At 38.2% G+C, this 24,862-nt stretch overlaps 1 protein-coding gene across 1 annotated transcript in view; it reads left to right on the top strand.

Annotated features, from left to right (window-relative positions):
* The window catches only part of LOC145978184 (uncharacterized), a 77,300-nt gene that overhangs the window by 5,016 nt on the left and 47,422 nt on the right, over positions 1-24,862 (top strand). Inside the window, exons 2-4 of the mRNA XM_083110624.1 lie at positions 4,688-4,813; positions 7,731-7,887; positions 22,080-22,182. Of these exons, the coding sequence (XP_082966750.1) occupies positions 4,688-4,813; positions 7,731-7,887; positions 22,080-22,182 (386 nt within the window). The remainder of the gene's footprint in view (positions 1-4,687; positions 4,814-7,730; positions 7,888-22,079; positions 22,183-24,862) is intronic.

Here is a 24,862-nt window from a genome sequence, read left to right as displayed (position 1 = left end):
GTGAATGGTTCGTGAGGCTATCCGGGAATGGTTTGTGGGGCTATCCGGGAATGGTTTGTGGGGCTATCCGTCAGCTACCCATGCATAATGTAAAATTTTCACAACTGAAGAACATGATAGTAGGTATTTTTCGGTGAAGAAGGTTGGAAACACTGCATACCCACAACTTGAGTCAAAATGTGACCTCCATATTGTGTGTTGCAGAAGCGAAGAAAGGAATCAAAAACATCACTCTGTATGTGAAACATTGTGTTTGTTTTCATGTAAAAAGCATAATGGCACCTTAAACTATATTTCGCAATACACAATTGGTAAGTACGAACCATGCGAAACACAAAATCTCTGATTTTAATGTGTCTCCGATATAACTGTTACCAAATATTTAAGTTAATATTTTAAGTTACAATTATAGAATACATCCAGAATGTTTGTTTCACTGGAAGAAAAGTTACTGAAATTATTATTAGTTTCATTAACAAACTCAACAAGCATTTCCATAGTAGGTATAGTATCAGAAACAGACAAATGTGTTTACGTATATACAATCTTCAAACATGGTGGCCAATTTTTCTCAAATACAATGTGAGACCAATCCTTCAATTGTAAGAATTGCAACTGGAAGCTTTACATTTATGACAGTTATCATTGGACCCCAAGACTTTATGTCCTATAAAAGTGTAAAATATGTTAGAAAAATGCATTTCCCAGTAAAGCCAAAAATATGGACAACAGTATTTTCGAATTTCTCATCATGTGGGAAGTCCATATCTTCCATGTAAGATCGACTAGGGTGGAGGTGGGGTATTAAATGAAGTCTGAATCCCTTTAATCGAAGAATATGGGAAAATACTGAAAATATAGTGACATTCACTGCCATTATCCTGAGTACCATTCACTATTACACACCTTTGTGGAAACTAAAGCATATTTGGCAGCTCGCTACAGTTCTTGTAAATCTAGGCAATAAATACACAAACGTAACTTTTTTTAGGCAGATTTTGATGTTTTGCAATGTCTAAATGCTGCAATACTGAAGATCCCTTTGAATATCCTACCCTGGTTTCATACAACTTGCAAAACGGAATGTAGATCCCAAATTCTGTAAAATAGGCCCTCAGGCTCACCAAAGATTCCTTTTGAGGATGCTTTATATCCATTTGTTATACTCCTACACACAATACGTGTCTCGCTCAAATGACAAGTGATCTTGAAACTCCCATATTCGATTGTTGATAGAGTAGGGAATAGGGGTTGGAATGTACCGAATGTTATTTTCAATTTTGATATTGTTGTGACAAGCGAAAAACTATCCATTGCACTAAAGGTACAAAAAATAAATTATAAAATAACTGATTATGTGCAAGCCAATTACCCCGAAAATATATTGTAGATAGTTCTGAAAACGAAATGGAATGTAAAGCATGGTATAGGGCCTGCAACATGGAGAATATCAGGTTTTCATCCACCATCTTGAAACACATTGTCCAATTTTCAAGTCCGTAGCCAGGAATTCTTTGTAGGGGGACAAAGTCAATCCTAGAGGGGGCAAATTTTTCATATATTGTGTCGCATTGGCAGATATAGCAGGGTACACAGATGCACTTGCCCCCTCCCCAAAAAGAGATAAGTAACAGAAAAGGGATGATATCTTGAAACTGCAACGGACAAAAAAACTTCGAGCAACATCAAATGGCAATATTTCGATAATGACCTTTCCAGATTGTCACACAATACGAAGGTCACTATTTATAGTTTGAGCCTAACAATGAAAAAACAGGAATTTGGCATTGAAAACTGCTTTATTGTTTTTCGAAGTATTCTCCTTTATGGTCAATACACTTTTGCATTCGTTCGAACCATTTATCAAAGCAGTTTTTCCAATCTTCTTGAGACACCTCCATAATATGGTTTTTGAACGCATCAACGGCATCTTCCGCCGACGAAAATCGTTGTCCTCGCAATTTATTCTTGACATTCGGGAACAAGAAGAAGTCATTGGGTGCCAAATCAGGACTGTACGGTGGATGACCCATCAATTCGATTTTTTGACTGTTCATAAAGTCGGTTGTTAGACGAGATGTGTGACAGCTGGCATTGTCTTGATGAAGAATGATCCGACGGCGTTTGTTTGTTTTCCGTATTTGACCGAAGACCTCTGGCAAACAAATTGTTGTGTACCATTCAGAGTTGACCGTTCTACGTTCCTCTAAAGGCACAGTTGCCACATGACCAGTTTTCCCGAAAAAACAGTCGACCATTTGTTTCGATGTGCTTCGAGCACGAACAACTTTTGTTGGATTGGGTTCATCTTGAAACACCCAAACAGTCGACTGCTGTTTACGTTCCGGCTCATATGCATATATCCATGATTCGTCACCTGTTATAATCTTATATACGTCTTTCGAAACACCACGATTGTATTTATTGAGCATTTGTTTGCACCAATTGGCGCAAGCGTCTTTTTGAGTTTTTGTCAAATTGTGTGGGATCCAACAAGAACATACCTTTCTCACAGCTAAATGATCATGTAATATTTTATTAAAATAAATAAATTAAAATTAATTAATTAATTAAAATTAATTCTATTTTATTGTTGTCGCGCAATCTCCAAGGCAACATAAACAACACAAATGAAGCTTTTGACAAAACATTTGAAGTACCTTATGGTCAATAATGCCAGACGATTCCGTGCAAACGTCATATCGCGCCTAACTTCAATCAGTGTTGCTAAGGCACAAAATATAAATTGTGACCCTCGTATAAAGTTAACATAAATAGGCTAATAGGGACTGTATCTACTTAATATTACAGGTTGATAATGTTAATAGACGATCAATATTTAGCAACAGTTTTGGGCCTCTCTGCAGAACTGATTAAGGGAGTCCTTTATAAATCATGCTTCATAATCATTCCCTCATTCCAGTATGTAAGGTTTTTAAGCACAACGGAATGTAACGAGAATCCAACAACACAATTGTGTTGTGTTATGCAAGAAAAATCAAATTAATTAAATAAATATGGTTACATAGTACCTATACTATGATGAATTGTGTATAAATTTGTTATACATTTTTTGTACTTGCTAAAACATTAGAACATGGGTCCCTTAGTCCAGCACGGACTCTACTTCCTTCAAAGGAGAGACTCTTGCATCACTACAGGCAATATCTGCCTACTGGTTACGTTTACCATTTTGCAAAATGTTGTGTGAATTATAGGTGAAATACATGTGTTTGACACCTGACAAACAAATAGGAATCCCTTGATTGATCAATGACTTCTTGGATTACAGTGTCATGTCATCATTAATATTTCATATTAAGTTTCATAGAAAGAAATTGTTTTAATAGGGTGCAAATAATTTTACGGGCCACCATGGCATTCCCTTTAACATTTTTTTTTTCATATAGATCTCTGAACTTGGACTATAAGAATAGAAGACATTGTGAAAAAAGCGAGCAAGAAATCTTTATGAAGTGTATTTTTATTTGTATAAAATTTGAAATCGAGAGGGGGCAATTGCCCCTTGCAAGTGCCCTTGGCCGTCTGGGAAAAAATGCAAGGAACACGTGATAACTACTTCCATCATGAGTATCCAATTGTCCTGCTATACTTAGATTCTCCTAGTCTTGTTTTTTTACTTCAGTGTTTGCTTCCCCTAGAATTGTCTTCCACCCAAGTTCAGGTTTGGCATTGCCCCCCCCCCTGCTGTCCTGTTGTTGCGGCACTGTTTATGAGTGTGTCTTCATCAATTTCACGTCATCACTCATTGTTGCGATTAGCTATAAGTGGCAGAAAAGCAACGCTAAGTAACAAAAATCAAATATCCACTCCCTCTCTCTACAACATGAATCACTATTACCAAAATATAGACTTGAAATATTTAAGCAGTTCCAAGTTCATAGCAACACATCCAAGAAAAACATCCGAACACATTAGGTACCTTTAATACAAGACTATTCAAAATGTCACAACTGTTCTAGATACTGAAAATTGCAAAATCATTTCCTGAAGTCTGAATGTGGAAGGGAATTCCCCCCCCCCCCACCAAGTCCTGATCACAAAATCAGTAAGTGTCTTTGTTATGTTTATCGAGTAAAACATGATATAATTGTAAAGATTAGTGAGAATTCCAAGTAGGAATGTGTTCTGTATTTTCCACAGGGGGTCAAAGCAGGCTCTCAGGGGGGGGGGGGCAGTTGCCCCCTCTAGCTACGTGCCTGCCAATCAATCAAGTTTTATAGCTGCAGAAATAGTTTTACCTAAATTCTAAATTGACAGCAGTTTTCATGGTTACTAAATAGATGATTTATCACTCTTGGCCCATCCACCCTGACCCTTGGCCCAACCACCCTGTTGAACTGTGGAGCGCAGAAGGAGATAAGAAGCTACTGCGAGTATGGCCCACTTACCTTGAACCCTTACAGATTGGTAAAGAAACAAAAGTTAGTTGCAGGTCATGATGATCCACGTAACCGCTTACGGGTTAATAAATGCTGTCACTTTAGATGTGTTGTAAACCAATGCAATGATGACATTTAAGCAGAAAAACAATATTCACTTCTTTTTTTTTTGACACAGCTTAAGCAATATATTTTTTCCATGTGTGTTTGTGATTGTACTTTCATGCATCTCAACTTATCACAATTTCATTGATTGACTGATTTCTGTATATTATGAATTACAGGTCTCCGCTGATGATGCACGTAGCAATATATTTAAGTTGGAGGAAACAGTTTCCAAAAAGCTACACACAGCATCCCTCTTGGAAAGCCAAGGTTACTCCGAAGAGAGTTTGTCTCTTGTTAGAAAGGTAATTGTTAGTTATCTAAAATGAACTTATACAAATTGTATAATTATAATTTGTTACAATGACATGTTTGAAAATTAAAATTGCCGTGGATTTATATGTCTCTGCTGGAAATTTCTACTGTTACCAGTTGTACTCTACTGTTTTCTCGAAAATCTGAAAGTCAATGATTTCCTACTGAACACTTGCCATGATATACAAGTTCAGTTGAGGAACTACAAGAGAAATATTCTCTTCAGTATTGTATGCAATATTGTATGTACTATGTTTAGCTTAACATGTTGACTGTAGATATTGCATTTCCTTCCTCATTAACAATTTTTATTTATATCTGTTTGTAAATCTGAACACAGTAGATGTTTCAAAACATCTATTGATCTGAAAACAGTAGTCAGAATTTTCAGCAGGAGATAATACATATTTTTCATTTATAAATATTGTGAACAAATTTTAATTGTTACAGTGTTAATAATATTTAGCAGTTTCGGCTGAAAGTGTTATCAGTTCATTCCTGCTGTACATAAATAGACAATTCTTGTGCATAACATTTTAACTACCTTGTTACCAGCTTAACATGTATAGCAATATCATATAGCTTTTGTTTTATTGGCTGGTAAATTTATTTTATAATATCCTTAATAATATTTCTTCAATATTAATTGGAGTGTAATCTAACATTTTCCCAGAACACTAAAATCTGCATCTATTTGCCTTGCAGTCAAGTGGTCCTGGGTTGTTGATACCCCTGGGAGCACAAAGTGGTTTTGATCCTAATTTAAAATTAGTTTCAGTCCTGATTACCCTTTTTGTGCATAAAGTAGACTTAAAAACAAATTCAATCATTCTACATTCGTTTTTGCTTCACCTAATGATTACAATTTAATACAGGGGAAGAGTTGTTAACCCAGTTGCTTATAACTGTGATCCAGTTTTGTGTTTGATGCCCAGTTACAAAGCTGCAGTTATATAAATTTTTAAAATTTTGTTGCATTGCCTTTCTATAGGTAATTTAACCGCACTGGTAAAATATTAAAGATAAAATAATCTTTATACATACATTTATATTATGAATAATTTGTTTTATCAATAAAATTATCTGGATAAACTGTTTATGATATTTGTCACAATATATCTTTATGCAAATCAAAAACACATTAACAAGTTTTCTTCTAAAAAAGGAATATGCAAAAGACAGATTTTAAATACAAGTGAAGTGTGGGATTATTTTTCAATGCTCGCTGCAATGACTCCCAGCTTTTTCCAAAGTTTGTTTGAAGTCCACTTTATGGTCGGCTAGGCTAGTTGGGACTGTATCTACAGTTTCAAGTACCATCTGAAGCAGTGTGTAATGTACTCGACCACTGGGAATCGGATGTGGAGCATCTTCGATACAAGGTGACAACTTTACCACAACATATTTGGGAGGCCTCCCTGATGGTGCAGTGGTAGCATCTTTGCCTTGAAATCAAGGAGTCCCAGGTTCGATACCTGGAGGAGGCACATAGTGGTACGGATCCATCCCACTTTAAACTATAGGTCCAGTCCCGATTAGCCTTACTGTGCATAAGGTGGTCTTAAGAAAAACATCAAAACATATTTGGGAAGGCCCACAATGGCTCTTGTTGTTAGATACAAAATGATGCTATTAAAACATAAAAAATCTTGCATAATTCTATACAACGCTATGAAATATCTAAAAAAAATATACTGAAGCTTCTAAGAAACATTAAAGGCATTGAGCAAGACATATTTGTTATACACTAAAACACTTTACAAATCACATTTAACACATTCGGGTCTGGCCTCATAATAAAGCATTGGTACATCTGGTCTGCGGTTTTTGGTTGTTTTTTAAAAAAAAATCATAGAAAAAATATTTTTAATTTGTTTTTATTTACCACATATTTCTTAAATCTACAAAACTTCCTCTTTTCAATGAACAAAAATTTGTTAAATTTTATTTTCATTTTCAGACGTTTTTTAATATTTTTTTCAGCAATGTTTTGTGAAGAAGAAAAAAGTACAACATAGAGATATTTTAAGTTCGTAATCTGGAAATTTCAATACTTAACTACATAAACTATCAATACATCTTTTGAATCTTGCATAAGAATACTTCTTATGTGCACTTAACAAAAAATAATTACAAATTACAAGTAATTTTCTTTTGTATGAAAAAGTGGCTGCAGGACAGGACCAGATGATGTATCAGTATGTTCTGCGTCATCTGTAAAATATAAATAAATAAATATATTAAATAAATAAAATAAATTTTCATTTGACATACACTATACAAAATAATAAATGGATAAACTAAAAATACATCAGTGCATGTAGGAGAATCAAGCAAAAGGCAAGATGAATAGACCCAAAAAAATTACCTCTTCTCACTTCATTCATAAAATACTAGAGTTTGCAACACTGTTTATATTGTCGACAATAATTATTACAAATATAACCTACCTTCCAAATCTTCAAATTCATCTGCATCATCAAAATCCTCGCTAACTTCAAACTCTGTGGCAGAATCCTCTATGCAGTCTGGATCTAACGACGCCATTCTAAACAATGCACAGTACATCAACCCGACAACAACAGTCACAGGTGCGAGATAAAAATAGCACATGAGTCACCTAGACGTCGGAATTTCAACAGAGGGGCTTGAATGAACACGCGCATGAGACGAAGTACGAGCATAGCCCGTCGTTCAATCGGCAAAGCGATTGCATACCACAGGATGGGCTATGCCCGTCGTTCGTCCACATTGACTTTAAGTGCACTGCGGGCTATGCCCGTCGTGAGACCCCAATGTGTTAAACCATACTTATCAGGGTCAACAATAGACAACTAATAACTCTACCTTGACTGTAGTGTTGACATGCCCAATTGAAGCTTGATTTCGGTATATTGTGTTTTGCAGGCAAGAGATGACATAACCAAATATATAAGTGAGTGCAGTGTTACAGTGTCGCAAACTCTTTCGAAGTGTACCCTTGTACATAATATTGTACCCACTCCGTCAATTCAGGTACTGCGGCCCAGCCAGCAAGCAAGTGTTCAGAGAAGTTCATCTTCTGGTAAGTCCTTTGTCAAGGTTTTTTTCTCCCATCATATTTGACCTCGATTAAGAAACCATATCAATTTTTTTCTCTCTGGACATTATACTTTTCCAGTCACAGGAGCTCAAAGTTTTCAGGATTTTCTTATGTATGCCACTTCTGACATTTTGTTGCAGGAGTGTAGTACATTAATAAAACAATTATATTTCAGCATGCAACCTTCGTAGCACCATGACATTTTTTCATGTAATCAAAGTATACAGATTGAAAAATACCCGAAGACTAAACTGTTTTCCCCCCATGGTTGAAAAAAATGATTTTACATAAACAAAACATGTTTCTTACTGCAAAAAACATCAAATTGCATAAATTGATATTTTAGTCAAATATCTTGTCTGTATTTATGTTTCACTAATCCTCTGAGCACGGCCTGAGTGGCCCACTGGGACACACGACAAAATCCCATTTGGTGCCCTGTTGAGGAAAATTGCTATCCCCCTCTTGGCAGTCCCAATCTGGTCCTGCCTCTGAGATGTTCTAATATATTATGAAAGAAAAGTTGCGTGGAGTTTCAATGGCTTATGTATAAAATTTATGCTAACTTATGAAACACGCTAATATTGCATATTATCAAGACTTTTCTTAATTTATTATAACTGCCAACAGAAAGTGAAAATGATTATGTCAAAAAAAAAAGGGCCGATATTTTTAAAAAAACAAGAAAATGATAGGAGAAGAAATTTATTGTGATTGATAAACAAGTACATACGTTGGATATTTTTCGACGTAGACACCATTAACATCCAGGCATTTCTGATATCGTGGCACAAGCTTCCGTATACCCTCTGCGTAAAAATCTACCACCTGAGAGTGCAGCCAGTCCAGAACTGATGTCTTGAGCTCGTCACTGTCATTGAAACGCTTCGATGCAAGCCACTTTTACAGGTGAAGAAAAAGAAAGAAATCATTGGGGGCAAGGTTGGGGCTGTAAGGGGGATGATTGAATAGTTCCCATCGAAATCTTTGAATTGTCTCAACAGTACGAGCAGCTATGTGTGGGCGGGCATTGTCGTGGATCAGAGCATAGCATTCCTCTCCGCCGATTTTGGATGGCACGTCACAGATTATTCAGTGTTTCACAATACACCTCTGCTGTAATTGTTCATCCTGGTTCCAAGAATTCCACAAACACGTCCCGAAACACGGTTGCCATGATTTTGTGAACTGATGGTGTTTGTTTGAATTTCTTCGCTTTAGGAGAACCAGAGTGCTGCCATTGAATTGACTGCTGCTTCGACTCCCCAGTGGCATACAATATCCACGTTTCATCCCCATCCTTCCCCCCAGCAGGCCAAAAAATCACGTGCAGCTGTATTTCTTTGCTCTTTGTGAGTACCTGTCAGCATTTTCGGTACCACCTTGCACACAGTTTGTGATACCCCAGGTTGTCGGTCACAATTCGATGCACTGTTTTCACAGACACTTCTGGAAACTCTTTGGCGAGTTCAGATATTGTGAACCACTGGCGATTGGAACGCACTTTCTCGTTAACGCGTACCACCAGATCGTCCGTCTGACACTAGGCCTTCCACTACGCTCATCGTCATGGACATTTGAACGCCCTTCCCGAAACTCTCTGCACCATTGCCTGACCTTCCCTTCACTCATCACTGTCTGTCCATAGATGGCACACAATTCCCGATGGATGTCAGCTGCATTCTGTCCTTTGGCGTTCAGAAATCGTGTGACAGACCTCACTTCGCATTTGGTGGGATTTTGTATTACGGCTACCATTTCACCTTACTGCTACTTGCATGTACGCAACCCCACTCTGACGATTTTATCTGTGTTGCAAGCACAGAATACTAGAGCATGCTCAACTTCATCAGTGTTGCCAACCCCACGTAAAAAATTATCGGCCCTTTGTTTTGACATGCACCTCGTATTTATGACTGTTACAGAAAACTAACTACATGAATATTCATACTACAACATATATTTTGAAGATTTACATACATTTGTTTACAACATGGGTCAATAGTTTGGAACCATCCCTTGAAAAGACAGATGAGCTGATACAAAGTAAGTGAAGGGTAAAACCACCAGGAATTTTTATCAAGCAATTTTCTAAGGTACCCTGAGGAGTACAAGTAATGGATACTCACCAGGAATTCCAGGAAATGTGTGAATTCTGCTTGAATTTTTCTCCATAGACGTGAAAAATTGAAACTTTTATTAATCTAAATCCCTATGAATTTATACATATTTATAAATGCCCTGAGCAAGTTTTTGTCATTTTAGATTTTATTTTTATTGAGGAAGGAATAAGAAAGCTTTATGTAAATGAAAACCGAATTCTCTCAAGCCGTTTACTTTGTTAGTATCCTTTGCAGAACAATCTATCTGATAAACAGAACATTATTGTAAGATAAGATGTACTGTAGTGTATTAGCTAATTTTGAAATTGAAATCTTATACAATTAACATTTTTTTCCAGATTAGCATATCCCATAACATTTGTGACTTGTGTGTGTAGGAGCCTTTTTCGCAATCACGGACACTTTATGTTGTTAATATATTTGTGTGGGTGGTTAGAGGCGGTAATGCATAAGGTTGAAGTAGAGATAGCATCAGCTTGTACCCTTGAATTTTTTAAAAGTTTCCCTTGAAGACCAGGAATTATACTTGACTTTTTTTTATCATGGTCCTAGAGTGGCCACCCTAATAGTGTTTGAGCTTATGAATTTTGAACTTCGATGTCCTTTTCAGATTAAATTTTGAACTGTGCTAGAATGTAAAAAAATAACTGTGTTTAACATTGACTGACTGGATTGCAAACTGCATCTATTCTGGGCTGATTGGCTCGGAGAAATGCCTCACAACCGCTATAAAGCCTATTGTGTGATAGATGAAATCACTACCTTCTACTAGTTCATGTGCATCCAATGATTGTACAAACAATATTCCTGCAAATGTAACTGAAGAAACATCAAAGCCAAGTACTCTCTCTCTCTCTCTCTCAGAGTGTTATTTATATTTACATATATATTTATATATTGAGACACGGTAGCTCAGTCGGTAACGCGTCTGACTACCATGCTAAAGGTCCCGGGTTCGATCCCCGGCCGGTTCAAATCTGGGAACTTTTCTAACGTTGGAAGCGGCCCCGGTGCCCACCCAGCATTGAATTGACATGGGTACCTGGGGAAAATCTGGGGGGGGGTAAAGGCAGTCAGGAGCATGATGCTGATTACATCACCCCCACTCACGACCGGATTAAGAAAGTGTGGGTTGTTACCCCCTATACGCCTTCATGGCATGGTGCTAAGCACAGGAGAGCACTTTACCTTTTTTTTAAAAAAGAATAATTTATTTGCTTTAATCAAACTTCTCAAATATTTTAGAGGGCCATTTATCTGAAAAGTCCTCCTCCGTAGCCAAGCGGGTTAAGGCGTTCACTCGTCTTGAGATCGTTCGCTGCGGGACGGCGTAGGTTCGAATCAGGTTCTGGTCGGAAATTATTCGGCCTACGTATAGGGCCGGTGGCAACCCACCATCGTGAGGAAATTGGGGAGCTCCGAGTGAGTGAGCGTAATCCGGTCACAGAGACCTACTATAACGGCTAGGGATACGTCGGGCCGATCCCCTGACTATTCCAATACTGGTTGAAGATCTCCACGCTTAGAGGTGACGAAAGGAAAGCGTGGGATGGAGACTGGCAGTCGGTAGGTACGCCTAGGCCCTTCATGGGCTGTTGCGCGACGGATTATTATTATTATTATTATTATTTATCCGAAAAAGTCTTTATAAAAAAAATATCTATATGTATGGTGCCAAAAAACATATGAGCAATTTTAAGCACGTTTTTAACACTTAGAGTGCTAATCACATATTTATACGGAGTTCCCAAACTTCTCTAGAGTGTGCGGATCACGTACATATACGGAGTTAAATTCAAAATTTATTTCAACGGTCATTTGCCGTACATTTACGGAGTTAGCAATCCTGAGTAATGTTTGGACATTGTACTTCCTCATACTGCCACTAGATTGTGGGCAAATGCTCGTAACGGTTCTGTTCGCGTTGTCTGAATAGCGATATGTTTGCTTCCCTTTTCTAGAGTGCCGGGGGCAGTTGCCCCCCCCCCCCCAATTTTCACCACTTTTGCCCTGGCACTATGCTAAATTTTATCTGCAAAGGGACATATACTGTCTTTGCCCCTCTACTTTTGGCACCTTGTCCCCCCCACCCCCAGTTTTGGGACCCAATCGCCACCACTGCATGTCATATCTTGTCAACTTTTTATTTTTAGTACATTTCATATAATTTATGATGAAACATCCATGGTAGCCATGTGGTTATAATGTGATATATCATATATCAAAATAAAGAGGAAGAATCAAACTTTTTCAACAGTGTATGATACATATATTTTACATTTCTAGTTTTTGAGATATGATTTTTTACAAGTAGTGAAAATGGTCAGCATTCTTGGAACGGAAAGTGACTTAGAGGTCAGCACTCTAAGGGTTAAAGGAAATCGAGAAAATTGATTTAAATAACATAATCTGATTTAAATTTAAAAGAAAAACATCATCATGATTTTTATTCATCCTGATTACATACATTATGTAAATTAATAATTGTTCTGTACTGGTGCTTACTACACAGTACGCTGACATTACTTGACCAAGCAAATCTAGATGTTCTTCAGGTGATTTGTTTGAATTTTTTTTTTATGTAAACTGTAATACAGTTTGAAAAGGTTGTACAAAATTACCATATTTACACATGTTCCCTGGTTTTTGATGGGGAAAAGCAACAAACAATTATAGCTCATATATAATGCGTAGTACAAATCAGGTTCAAGAAATGACTTAATTGTAGGACAATCAAGAGCAAATGACATCGTACCTATTCAAAACCTGTTGCTATGTGGACCAAGAGGAGAATATTGTCTTGTGTATACAATAAGTCATCAACCCACACCACTTTCCCCATCTCTCTCCACTGTGTTTAGCATCCCAATGATTTCACTTCTCTAACTACCTTATTTATTCGTTAGTAGATAAAAGTGAGATCAAAATTATGTTATGAATTTGCAGCACTCGGAAAGTTATTTGCTGTTCATATACGTGTTATACACAGTGACGTAGTAAAGACATGTGTGGTTTTAATGGCTGTCCGAATTATTCCGTGCATAATATGCACCACAGTTTTTGCACGAAAAGTTTGGGGGAAAATTGTATATTGTATATGAGTAAATATGGTAAATAAAATTATGCATTTTGCATAACTTGCAGATAATTAGGTCTCATGAAAGTACCTTTATTGTGAACCCTTTGGTATACTCACAATCCACAAGCTAATGACTCGCATCAGTGATTAAATGTGTACCAGTGCTCAATATTGGTGCCACTCTATGTAGTTAACACCTATACCTGGTGACCTTAAGTTTTTGCAATTGTGATAAATACAAACTTTGATTGCTGACAGAAAATGAGCTCTTATGAATGTATATATTTATGCACAGGAAATCTTGAAATAAGATGCATTTGTCTGCCACTTGTCACTTTGGTGTGAAATGTTCCTTAGATTATCACAATAGTCATGCATTTGTATCAGGGCTATCCAGAAAGTAACTTAAGTTTTGGTGGAAAGGGGGTGGGGCTAACGCCACCATCTTGGTGTCAGAGCATCCCCTCACTCAGTACGCATCCAGCTGTTGTAGCATGTGGTTTGTATTGCTTCTTCTGTGTTCACTGTGAATGTTTAACCTTTTGGGTCCCAAGCGTCTCGGTCGAGATACCCAAATGCAACCCTCACGGTACCAAGTGTCTCGATCGAGATGCTGTGTCAAGGTCGTAGTTTTTACGTTATAACTTTTCTATTTTTGGTTAGAATTTTGATTTTTTTTATATATATTGTTCCTAACACATGTATTTAACAGAAATATTTCTTGCACTTTTTTTTCTTCATGAAAATGGAGGGGAAAAGGGACTTCTCTTTTGCGTTTCTTTTCAAGGGAAAATTTTTGCCGATAAAGGAAGACCGGCTTTCTTGTTCTAAAGCAATGCTTTTCACTCCCACCTGGTAACTGCATTCAAAGGAAGCTTGTTTATCAGTATCCGATGTCAAAATGAAAGTTTTCCATGCGGGCGCAAGCAGGGTGGGGGGGGAGGGGGAAAACTGGTTGTTGAATGTGCATTGTGAGAATGGAATTTCAAGGCACGCTGAACGAAACCTTTGTTTTTGAGCACAAGTGTTCCACAAGTTGCAACACAGGTTACCCTGCATTGTCTAAAAATGGAATTTCAAGCAGCTGCAAGAATCGGTGCTCATTTTTCACTGCGTTCTAGACTTTCGTCCGTGAAAGTTGTGCGTAGGTGTGTGTCATTTTGTGCCCAAGTGCGAGGATATTTTTTGAGTGAAGTGACAGACTTCCAAGGACTTTTTTGTCATCTGCGTGTTTTTCTTGTGCTGTGAAAAGTGTGCTAGTGTCGTTTGTGCCTGCTGTGTCCCCAAAAGGTTTATGTCGGCCATGGCTGCCCCCGGCGATCTCCGTTCTGATGAAATCCGATATGAGATGGAGGATTTGGATACAGACTCCAAGTGGGATGAAGAAGAGCTTGACATTCCCTCTGATATATCATCAGAATCTGATTCTGATGATATGTCACAAAGACATTCCCCTTCCCCTCCTCCTGCTCCATCCGACTGGCAACCCCCTTCCCAAACTGGTAGAACTGCATCCAACCCTCATCCTTTCCTAGGACAGACTTGACTGAAGGTTCGACACATTGATGATGCATTACATTGGTTATATGACAATGATGCAAATATTTTTCTGTTTCTTAAATTTCTATGTGCATTTTGAACTTTTCATATCCTTTTTTTTCAGGGGGGGGGGAGGGGGGAGAAAACTCATTTTTAAAAAAGTATTTTTCAGGGGATTTCCCCCCCTTTTTGCCTCGATATGTACGCCAAATGTGCATAAATTATATATCGTCTGAATCTGTGATTCATTCTGTGTACAACGGTATATTGTTCATATCTCCAGGGCAAATAGTCTCTGAGCATTTCAAGGTACCGCTGCATTTTGAAGCTTGAATCAGTGGCATGCCGACCATTCCTTTTGGGTGTACAACTCACATTACAATGGTCATATGATAATAATGCAAATATTTTTGTGTTCCTTACATGTCAGCGATCATTTCCATGTGCATGTCGACACTGTCATGTACTTTTTCCTTGCGGGGGAGGTGGGGGACCCCATTTCTTTCCCGAAATTTCGGAATTTTGAGAGTTAGCCCCCTACCCACACCACATATATGCTGAATTTGCATAAATTTCATATAGTCTGAATCTCTGGTTCATTCCGCGTACAACGGTATATCACTCATCTCACTAGGGCAATTAGCCTCCAATCTACACTCATTTAATTGAAACTCTGCATTTTGCTCAAAATCGGCTCGGGACCAAGGGGTTGGTTACATGTGAAAATGGCCTTGGGACTCACAAGGTTAAAATGTGTGCTGCAATCGAAAATCCCATGAGTTGTGAACTGCAGGCAATAAGTAGATTTTTGTTGGCAAAAAACCACAAACCAATTTAATTCATCAGGAACTTTGTGAGATATATGGAAACTACGTAGTGAAGGCAGTGTGAAGCAGTGTTGCAGTATGTTTAAAGATGGCCACACTAAGCGAGAGCTTCATAATTGTGAAGTTTTCACGAATCTTTACATTCATTTTTGCCACCAGTTCATCAGTCACAATGCTCAGTCGGTCACTTCGCTCTACATTGTGCACATTTTTTTGCCAAACAAAAATCCAATTACTAACCCAGGGTGGCGACAGACCTGGAAAACCTGGAAAACCGGGAAAAGTCAGGGAATTTGAGGTGTCAAAACAAGTCAGGGAAATGTCAGGGAATTTCGTCTTCATTGACTTTTTTAATTTTTTTTATTTAAAGATATCATTATGGAACTCTGCACGGGAACAGAAAATTATTATAACTCGGGCACTATGGGAGCAATCTACTTCGGATAAGTTTTGTTTTGCAGCTAAAGCATCATAGCAAGCAACAGTGTACAATTCAGAACGTCTTACCGAGGAAGGTGGTTTGGTGGGCGCGACCCCCGAATTTCAATTGAAAAATAAAAAATCTGAAGTTTGCCCCCTCTTCTCCCACTATTTTGGGAAGAAGGCGGGAACTTTAGTATTCTTTTCAAAGAATGGACATTTCTGAAGAAAATGAAACATGTTTCATGTTCTTGGGTGCCATACAAGTAGAATAATAAGCCAAAATGTGATTTATTATTTTTTTTTTTTACAAAAAATATGTAACTTGCATTTTTGGAGGAAAATTGTTATAACTCGGCCACTATAGGAGCAATGTACTTGAGATAAGTTTCGTTTTTCAGATAAAACATCAGTGCATGTAACCGTATACAATTCAGAACGCCGGACCAAGGAAGGGGGCATGGGGGGCACGACCCTCGAATTTCAATGGAAAAAACATAAAAATCTGAAGTTTCGCTTTTTTGGGGATAAAGCGCAAACCTTAGTATTCTCTTCAAAGAATGGACGTTTCCAAAGAGAGTGAAACATGTTTCATGTTCTTGGGTGCCATAAGCCAAAATGTAAAACACTGTTTTTTTTACTAAAAATAGGTAATTTGCATATTGCTCAGAAAATTGTCATAACTCGGGCACTATGGGAGCAATCTACTTCGGATAAGTTTTGTTTTGCAGCTAAAACATCATAGCATGCAACCGTGTACAATTCAGAACGCCGAACTGAGGAAGGGGGAGGTTTGTGGGGCGCGACCCCCGAATTTTAATCAAAAACTATAAACATCTGGAGTTTGCCCCTCTCTTCTGCTATTTGGGACAAAGGCGCGAACTTTATTATTCTTTTCGAAGAATGGACATTTCTCAAGAGAACGTAACATGTTTCATGTTCTTGGGTGCCATACAAGTTGAATAATAAACCAAAATGGGATTTTTTTTTACGAAAAATATGTAATTTGCATTTTTGGAGGTAAATTGTTATAACTATGGGAGCAATCTACTTCAGATAAGTTTTGTTTTTCAGATAGAACATCACAGCATTCAACCGTCTACAATTCAGAATGCCTGACCGAGGAAGGGGGTTTGGGGGAGACCGACCCCGAATTTCAATGAAAAAAACATAAAAATCTGAAGTTTCGCTTTTTTGGGGATAAAGTGCAAACCTTAGTATTCTCTTCAAAGAATGGACGTTTCCAAAGAGAGTGAAACATGTTTCATGTTCTTGGGTGCCATAAGCCAAAATGTAAAACACTGTTTTTTACTAAAAATAGGTAATTTGCATATTGCTCAGAAAATTGTCATAACTCGGGCACTATGGGAGCAATCTACTTCGGATAAGTTTTGTTTTGCAGCTAAAACATCATAGCATGCAACCGTGTACAATTCAGAACGCCGAACTGAGGAAGGGGGAGGTTTGTGGGGTGCGTCCCCCGAATTTTAATCAAAAACTATAAACATCTGGAGTTTGCCCCTCTCTTCTGCTATTTCTGACAAAGGCACGAAGTTTAGTATTCGTTTCAAAGAATGGACATTTCTCAAGAGAATGAAACATGTTTCATGTTCTTGGGTGCTATACAAGTTGAATAATAAGCCAAAATGTGATTATTTTTTTTTATGAAAAATATGTAATTTGCATTTTTGGAGGAAAATTGTTATTACTCGGGCACTATGGGAGCAATTGCTTCGGATAAGTTTTGTTTTACAGATAAAACATCAAAGCATGCAACCGTGTACAATTCAGATCGTCGAACGGAGGAAGGGGGGTTTGATGGTGCGACCACCGAATTTCAATTAATAAAAAAACATAAAAATCTGAAGTTTGCCCCCTCTTCTCCCGCTATTTTAGGGAAAAGCCGCAAATCTTAGTATTCTCTTCAAAGAATGGACGTTTCCAAAGAGATTGAAACATATTTCATGTTCCTGGGTGCCATATAAATTGAAAAATGAGCCAAAATGTGTAACTCTGTTCGTAAATGTAGCATGGATATGTTGCAGAGAGGGGGGGAGAAGGGGAGGTTTGCCATCAATATGAATTTCCCACGCTTGCTCCAGACCTGTGTCAGAGTTTCCACCCAAACATAAGAGTATGAACGTCCAAAAAGCACATTCATTTCATAATCAGCACCATGATACCATATGATATCATCAGGCCAGTACGACCTTACTCTGATGATACCGTATGCTATCATTGGGGGAGTAAAGGTTAAGCCTCTGAATATTACGTGGGAAATGCATTGAATTATAATTTTTTCTTGTCCATATGGGAGTAGTAAGGGGACTTGTCACGTAGTAAGACATTTTGTTGGGCAAACTGAAGGAACATGGAAACAAATAGGTGATACATACGGTTTTTGTTGAATATCCCCACCTGACAAAGTATCTCACTACAACATGCAACAGAAATTGCATGGACTGCAAATATGCTGCTGGAATTTTATTACTCTTCTGGCTCACTTCACCTTATTTAATGTAGCAGTGCTTATGAAGGTTTTCTTTCATCATCCTGACGTGTTACTGGTTTTGCACAAGTTAACATACATTTACAATGACATTGCACTATTTTTAGATATCAAGAAGAATTCAACCAAACGGGATATATATTGAATACTATCACGAAAAAGTGAAACATAAACTGCATTGGTGAACGTTATAAAAATTGGCAAGAGCATGCTCCCAACCTCAAATTTACTGTAACACTAGTATTGCATTGAAATTAACGCCACTCTCTGTCCTGTCTGTTTAAACTCGTGAGAGATGGTCATTAATCTCTCACAGGGTAAGGGTAATATCCAATATTATGAAACAAAATACTAATAATAAAAATACGTAAATATTTTAATATCATATTTACTCGATTCATTCAGTCATAAAAGCAAATCACTTTCTTCAAGGATTGACTTTTCTCTGCCAGCCCTGCTAAAATTTCACTTTCCATCTACTGATTTATTTGAGGGGTGGCCAGAAAGTAATTTCCAATTAGTAGGTACATTGATTTTTCGCAAACGCCAAAACCGTGAAAAATGGTAATTGCTGCGAAGTTATGTTTAGGAATGTGCAGTGCTGTCTGGATACATTTTTCGCCCATTCGAAATATCGAAATAATGCGAATTTGGCATAAAATGCGAATTGTTGGCGTTTTTAACGATTTTTTTAAAAAGAAATGTCCTAAAAAAACGAAAAATTCCATGAAATCCAACATTCTTGTCTTTTCCTAGGCCATGTTTGTATACATAGAACATGCAAGTTTTCCAACATTTTACTCAAGAGTAAATTGTAGAGTTATACGAACATATAATAATTCCGACAGACACATTAAATCATGTATTTCCCACGATTTTTTCAACTTCTATCAAAACCATTTGCATCACAGAGCAAAGCGGCAGGGTTCTAACAGGAGATCGAGTGCATATCTACCGTCACATGGGAGCCATATCTTCGTATTTGTCACACAAGATATGTTTTGAATTACCAAGCTAAGTGCGCACCATTGGCATTTGTCGAGCAAGTAATAATGGAGATCAGTTGTTAGGGCGTCTGATTACTATGCGAGAGACCCGTAGTCGATCCCCTGCGGGGGAGAACCGGGATGTTTTCCACCTATTCAAACTGCTCCAGCGCCCACCCAGCATCATATGTAGCTGGTACCTTGAGGAAACTTTGAGGGATAAAGGTAGCCAGGAGCATGGTGCTGATCACATCACCCCCACCTTCAGCCATGATCAAGAAAGTGTTGGACCCTAACTCCACACCCCTATACACCTTCATGGAAAAGTGCAGGGGAGCACTTTACTTTTACTTCCTCAAAAATCTGTTCCGACATATCAAACTGTCATGAAAATACGTAGACCATGTGACCTACAATTTAAAATAATAGTTTAAAAGCACAATGAAGTATTAAGTTTCGTTATATTTCACAGATAAATGTTATAAAAAAAAAACGCGAATTTTGGGAAAGTAACACTAACAAGTCAAAAAAAGATAATGCCAATTTTTGGTGCTATAATATATCGGTATCTGTCACGTGAGATTGATTGATTTTAATTTTTTGGTGCGTCGCCACTTATGGTCATTATGCACCCTTCAGTATATACAGGGAAAATTCCATTATCTAAAATCCTTACCTTAAAATTAGAAAAATGGGGTATGGAAAATAACTTTCCCAAAATAACTTTCAAGATATCAAACTCTCACGAAGAGTCGTAAGTAATTTAAAAACACCGTGAAGGTATAATTTCGGATTTTTGCCAGGAAATGCGCTAAAATGAAAATGTGCATTTTGGGAAAAATAACACCGTATAGTAAAAAAATTAAAAAATAAGAAAATACACCAATTTAAAAAAAAATAACAAAATGTTAGTCCCTACTGATTAGGCATAAATAAAACAAGAATATCAGTAGTAATTCATTGCATTAGTAACAGTGAGTAACTTAATTTTCGGCATAATCACCACCGTTGTTCTGGCATTTGTCGTAGCATGTCACTAAATTTTGTAGGCCCATGTGCTTGACAAACAAAGACTGCAACTATCTCTACCGCAGTGTAGCTGTCAAATCCTTGCACTGCTAGAAACCTCTTCCGTTAAACCAGGAGATGAAAGTCAGTACATTCAGGGCCAGGGCTGTACGGGGAGTGGTCCAAGATCTCTCACCTGAAGTGATGCAAAGGGCCTGTGTTGTGCTGTATGGGGTTGTGCACATTCGATTGGCCTTCCGTGAATTGTCTGCACCATCGTCTGACCATACTATCATTCACGACGTCCGGTCTGCACACATCACACGATTGCTGGTGGCTCTGTGCCAAATTCTGAGCATGCAATGTAGGCTACATCGCAGTCTGTGGAAGACTGTATGAGAGCTGCAATCTTTAACCTAGAACTGTCCTAAAACGGTGGCATTGCAACTGTACCAGATTACAGCTACATGCCACGTCTTCCTGCCTGCATGTGTGTGTGTGTGTGTTGCTCTCCGACCACTAGTGCTGCATATAGGCACCATTGGAGCTTTTTTCATGATGCCCCTTGTATATGAACTTTCAGAAGCTTTTATTATTAGTGTTTTAATGTGTGTTTAGCTAAACCAGGTACCTATACAATGCAATTCTATAAATTCCTTGCGTTAAATTTCTAATACCTACATACCCTTTTCGGCAGCATTAATGGTATAACTGCATGTTGTCAATTTCACAGTACTGCACTTGGATATACTGTACTGAAGCAGAAAACCCATTGATAATGTAAGGAAATATGACACTTTATTTTGTTCGATTCAATTGTTTCACTTATATGAAAGAGTTAAGTTGTTTGCTTTACAGGGGAGAGAGAAGTAGCTTTATGCATTGAAAATTGAGTCTGCACTCATGGTTCTTGCAAGCAGAGGATTCCAAACTTCAGTGGAAATATCAACATATAATACCGAGAATGGATAAGGAGACTGATAAATTACAAATTGTATTTCTTAATCATTCACTCTTATCTCATTTAGTCGTAACTTTAAAAATAATCAAGTATTTTAAACTTACTGCATATGACAAAATTCCGTAACCCTTCCCTAGCTTGTGAATTGTAATAATTTTCCAAATTCACTATTTTGCAGTTTGAATTCAAATCATATAGAATAGAGAAATTAAGTCAATTTCATAGAAGATAATATTGGTACTTAACAAATCCATGCCTGGATCTGTATGAGTTTATTATTTCAATTTCCAAAAACATCGATTTAATTTAGTTTGTAATTGTCAGGGAAAAATGTAAATTTTGTCCTGGAAAACCTGGAAAAGTCAGGGAATTTTATTTTTGCTTGTTTGTAGCCACCCTGTAACCGAACTTCAAAACTATCGAAATTTTTGTTTGCAGCACACATTTTAAACATTCACAGTAAACACAGCAGAAGCAACACGAACTGCACGCTACCACAGCTGGATGCGTACTGAGTGAGGGGACGCTCTGACACCAAGTAGGCAGCGCTAGCCCCACCCCACTCCACCAAAACGTAAGTTACTTTCTAGATAGCCCTCGTATTAGAAATAATGAGCATCAGTGTGGGCATGACTTCAATATTGTAACTATTTAGCGTTTTCACAAGTCAAATTTAAATCACACCATTTGTTGTGAGTTATGGAGTTTCATTTTCATTTCAGTTCTACCTTGCGCAACATGTTCATCTAGTGCACCTAGTTCATCCAAGTCCAGTGGAACTCTGCAGTTTATACAAGGAAAATTTGCCGTGTGTACTAAAGAGAGGTATGTGAAATAATAAATAAGGCAACTGCACTATAGCTTATGACAAGGTACATTCAATAAATGGCTGCGGTGGCTCAGTCGGTAACGTGTCTGACTACCATGCTAAAGGTCCCGGGTTCGATCCCCGGCCGGTTCAAATCCGGGAACGATGGAAGCAACCCCGGCACCCACCCAGTGTCGAATAACATGGGTACCTGGGGAAAACCTTGGGGGGTAAAGGCAGTCAGGGGCGTGATGCTGATCACATCACCCCCACTCATGACCGGATCAAGAAAGTGTGGGGCGTTATCCCCACACCCCCTATATGCCTTCATGGCGTTGTGCTAAGCACAGGGGAGCACTTTACTTTTTTTTTAACGTTTTACATTCAATAAATAACCGGAAAAGTAGTACAAAAAAATCTAAAATATGATTGTTATATGTTTTTTATTTTGTGAAGGCATTTGTAAGATATTCATAGCTGGGGCTGGCACACCTGCCTTGTGCATGGGACACTGGGAAACAGTTACACAAGATGGTGGCACCCTTGCAGGAGTGCTCCAAGCTGGTGCAGTGAAGTCTCGTGAGATTTTTGTTGAGTGAAGGCATAAAACCGATAGAAATTGATCGCTGCATGACAGTTCAGTACGGTGACAAGTATATGAGTGGGCTGAGAAGTTCAAACAGGGCATAACCAGTGTTGATGATTTTCCACATCCAGGTCGCTCTGTCACTACAGTCACAGAAAGCAACATTGCTCAAGTGGAGGACTTGATACGGGAGAACTGGCATATTACTGTCATTGAAATTGCATAATGAAAACAGTACACCCTACTTCAACCTTGTGCGCGAAAAACTGAAACCAGCCATTCTGTGGAGACAACGTGGTCTGGTGTCCACTGGTGTGCTTTTGCTCCATGACAATGCGAGACCACACACTGCCAGTGTTACATTGGCTACCACCGAGGACCTAAATGTCGAATGCTTACCCCACCCTCCATATTTGCCCGATCTCGGACCTTCCACTTATGCACTCACCCAAAATATTTTGTTCCCCTCTGGAATCAGGGTCCTTATCAAGTGCTGGTGTAGGTGCATTGAACTAGGGAGAAACATAGTACTGCAGTTTGTTTTGTGTTGTCTGCTGCAGGCTTTTCAGCCTGTTGTTTTTATTTATTTACTAACATTTTGCAGCTTTTTGTAGGTTTTAGTTAAAAGGCTGTTCCTTGCATCCTCAGATGGGTGCAAATAACCTTAATGCTGATGTGCACATTCAACTTTTAAAAATTAAGCCAACCAAAGAAGTGACGGAAAAGCAATGCAAATTACATAGGTTTCAAACAGTGAAACTGTGTCCATCATGGAGGTACATATTATGACAGAAACACAAAATATAAAATAACATTCTGTTATGTTCATTTTTCATGTTTTTTAAAGATGTGAGTTATGTTTTCCTCCAAGTTTTGTCATGAAATGATGCGAAATGAACTTCAAAATGTAAAATAAATTTTGACATTAAATTTAGAGTTTTTTTTACAGACACAATACTTCCTGAAATTTCAATTATCTTGATAGTTCCGTAAAAATCATGGAAAATTGATTATGTTGTTTGCTGTAAATATTTCAGAAGCAAAAATATCCTCCTTTATGTACTCTCGACATACGAGGAGGTACCCAAAAAAAATGGAGTTTTGTCACTTTGTTTTATTTTGACCATACATGTACATGTTTTAGGTACATTCAGGTAAGCATGTCTACTCTAGTCACGTTGAAAGTATTGCCCATGTGCTTTAATGCAATTGTCCCAACGTTTTTTCCACTGTTGAATACAGTTTCGAAACTCCTCTGGCGCAATACTCTTCAAGGTTTTGTCCGTAATGTCTTTGACCTCATTGACGTCATGGAATCGCTTCCCTTTCACATTCCTCTTCATCTGCAGGAACAAAAAAGTCACAGGGTGCTAAATCGGGTGAGTACGGGGGATGGGGCACAAGCACCATGTTGTTCTTTGCCAAGAACTGTCAGACTGACATGGCCGTGTGGGCTGGGGCGTTGTCATGGTGCAGTAACCACATTCCACTTCTCCACAGTTCTGTATGCTTCCTGTCGCACATTTTCACGAAATCTTCTCAAGACATTCAGGTAAAATTGCTAGTTCACTGTTTGTCCTTGGGGAACAAATTCCCTGTGGACAATCCCATTCACATCAAAGAAACAAATCAACATTGTTTTCACTCTTTTCATGATTGGGAAAAGAGAGACGCGGTAGTATATAAATACGGAGAAACTAGTACTCACTTTTATCCGCGAAGCTGTTTTTTCTTCTTTTTCGATTAATTTCAGTGGCCACTGCCACCATCCTCGTTGGAACTTGCTGCGCTGTTGCTTGGCGTGCGTCTTTTGTTCGTAGTTCTCTGGCTGCCGTTAGGTGCGCTGCTAGGTGCGCTGTGCATTTTGGTGCGTCGTCTGCTATTTCCGGGCGATAACTGCTGCAGTAGTGGAATCCAAGTATGGTGCGCTTGCCCGCTATCGATGTTTAGTTCGTGCGGGAAGTGCATTATGGCGTGCGTTTCCTTGATTTTGGTGTCTATGAGCGTGTGGGCAGGGTGTTTGACTCGAACCTTTTGAATTTTATGACTATTGTATTTGATATGTCTAGCAAGACCAGTAGTGGGTTGGGCTTTTTTCGCATCTGCTAGGT

This window comes from Lepisma saccharinum, chromosome 24, assembly GCF_977018435.1.
Source record: "Lepisma saccharinum chromosome 24, izLepSacc3.1, whole genome shotgun sequence".
NCBI lineage: Eukaryota > Metazoa > Arthropoda > Insecta > Zygentoma > Lepismatidae > Lepisma > Lepisma saccharinum.
This window is presented reverse-complemented; position numbering and strand designations above follow the sequence as displayed.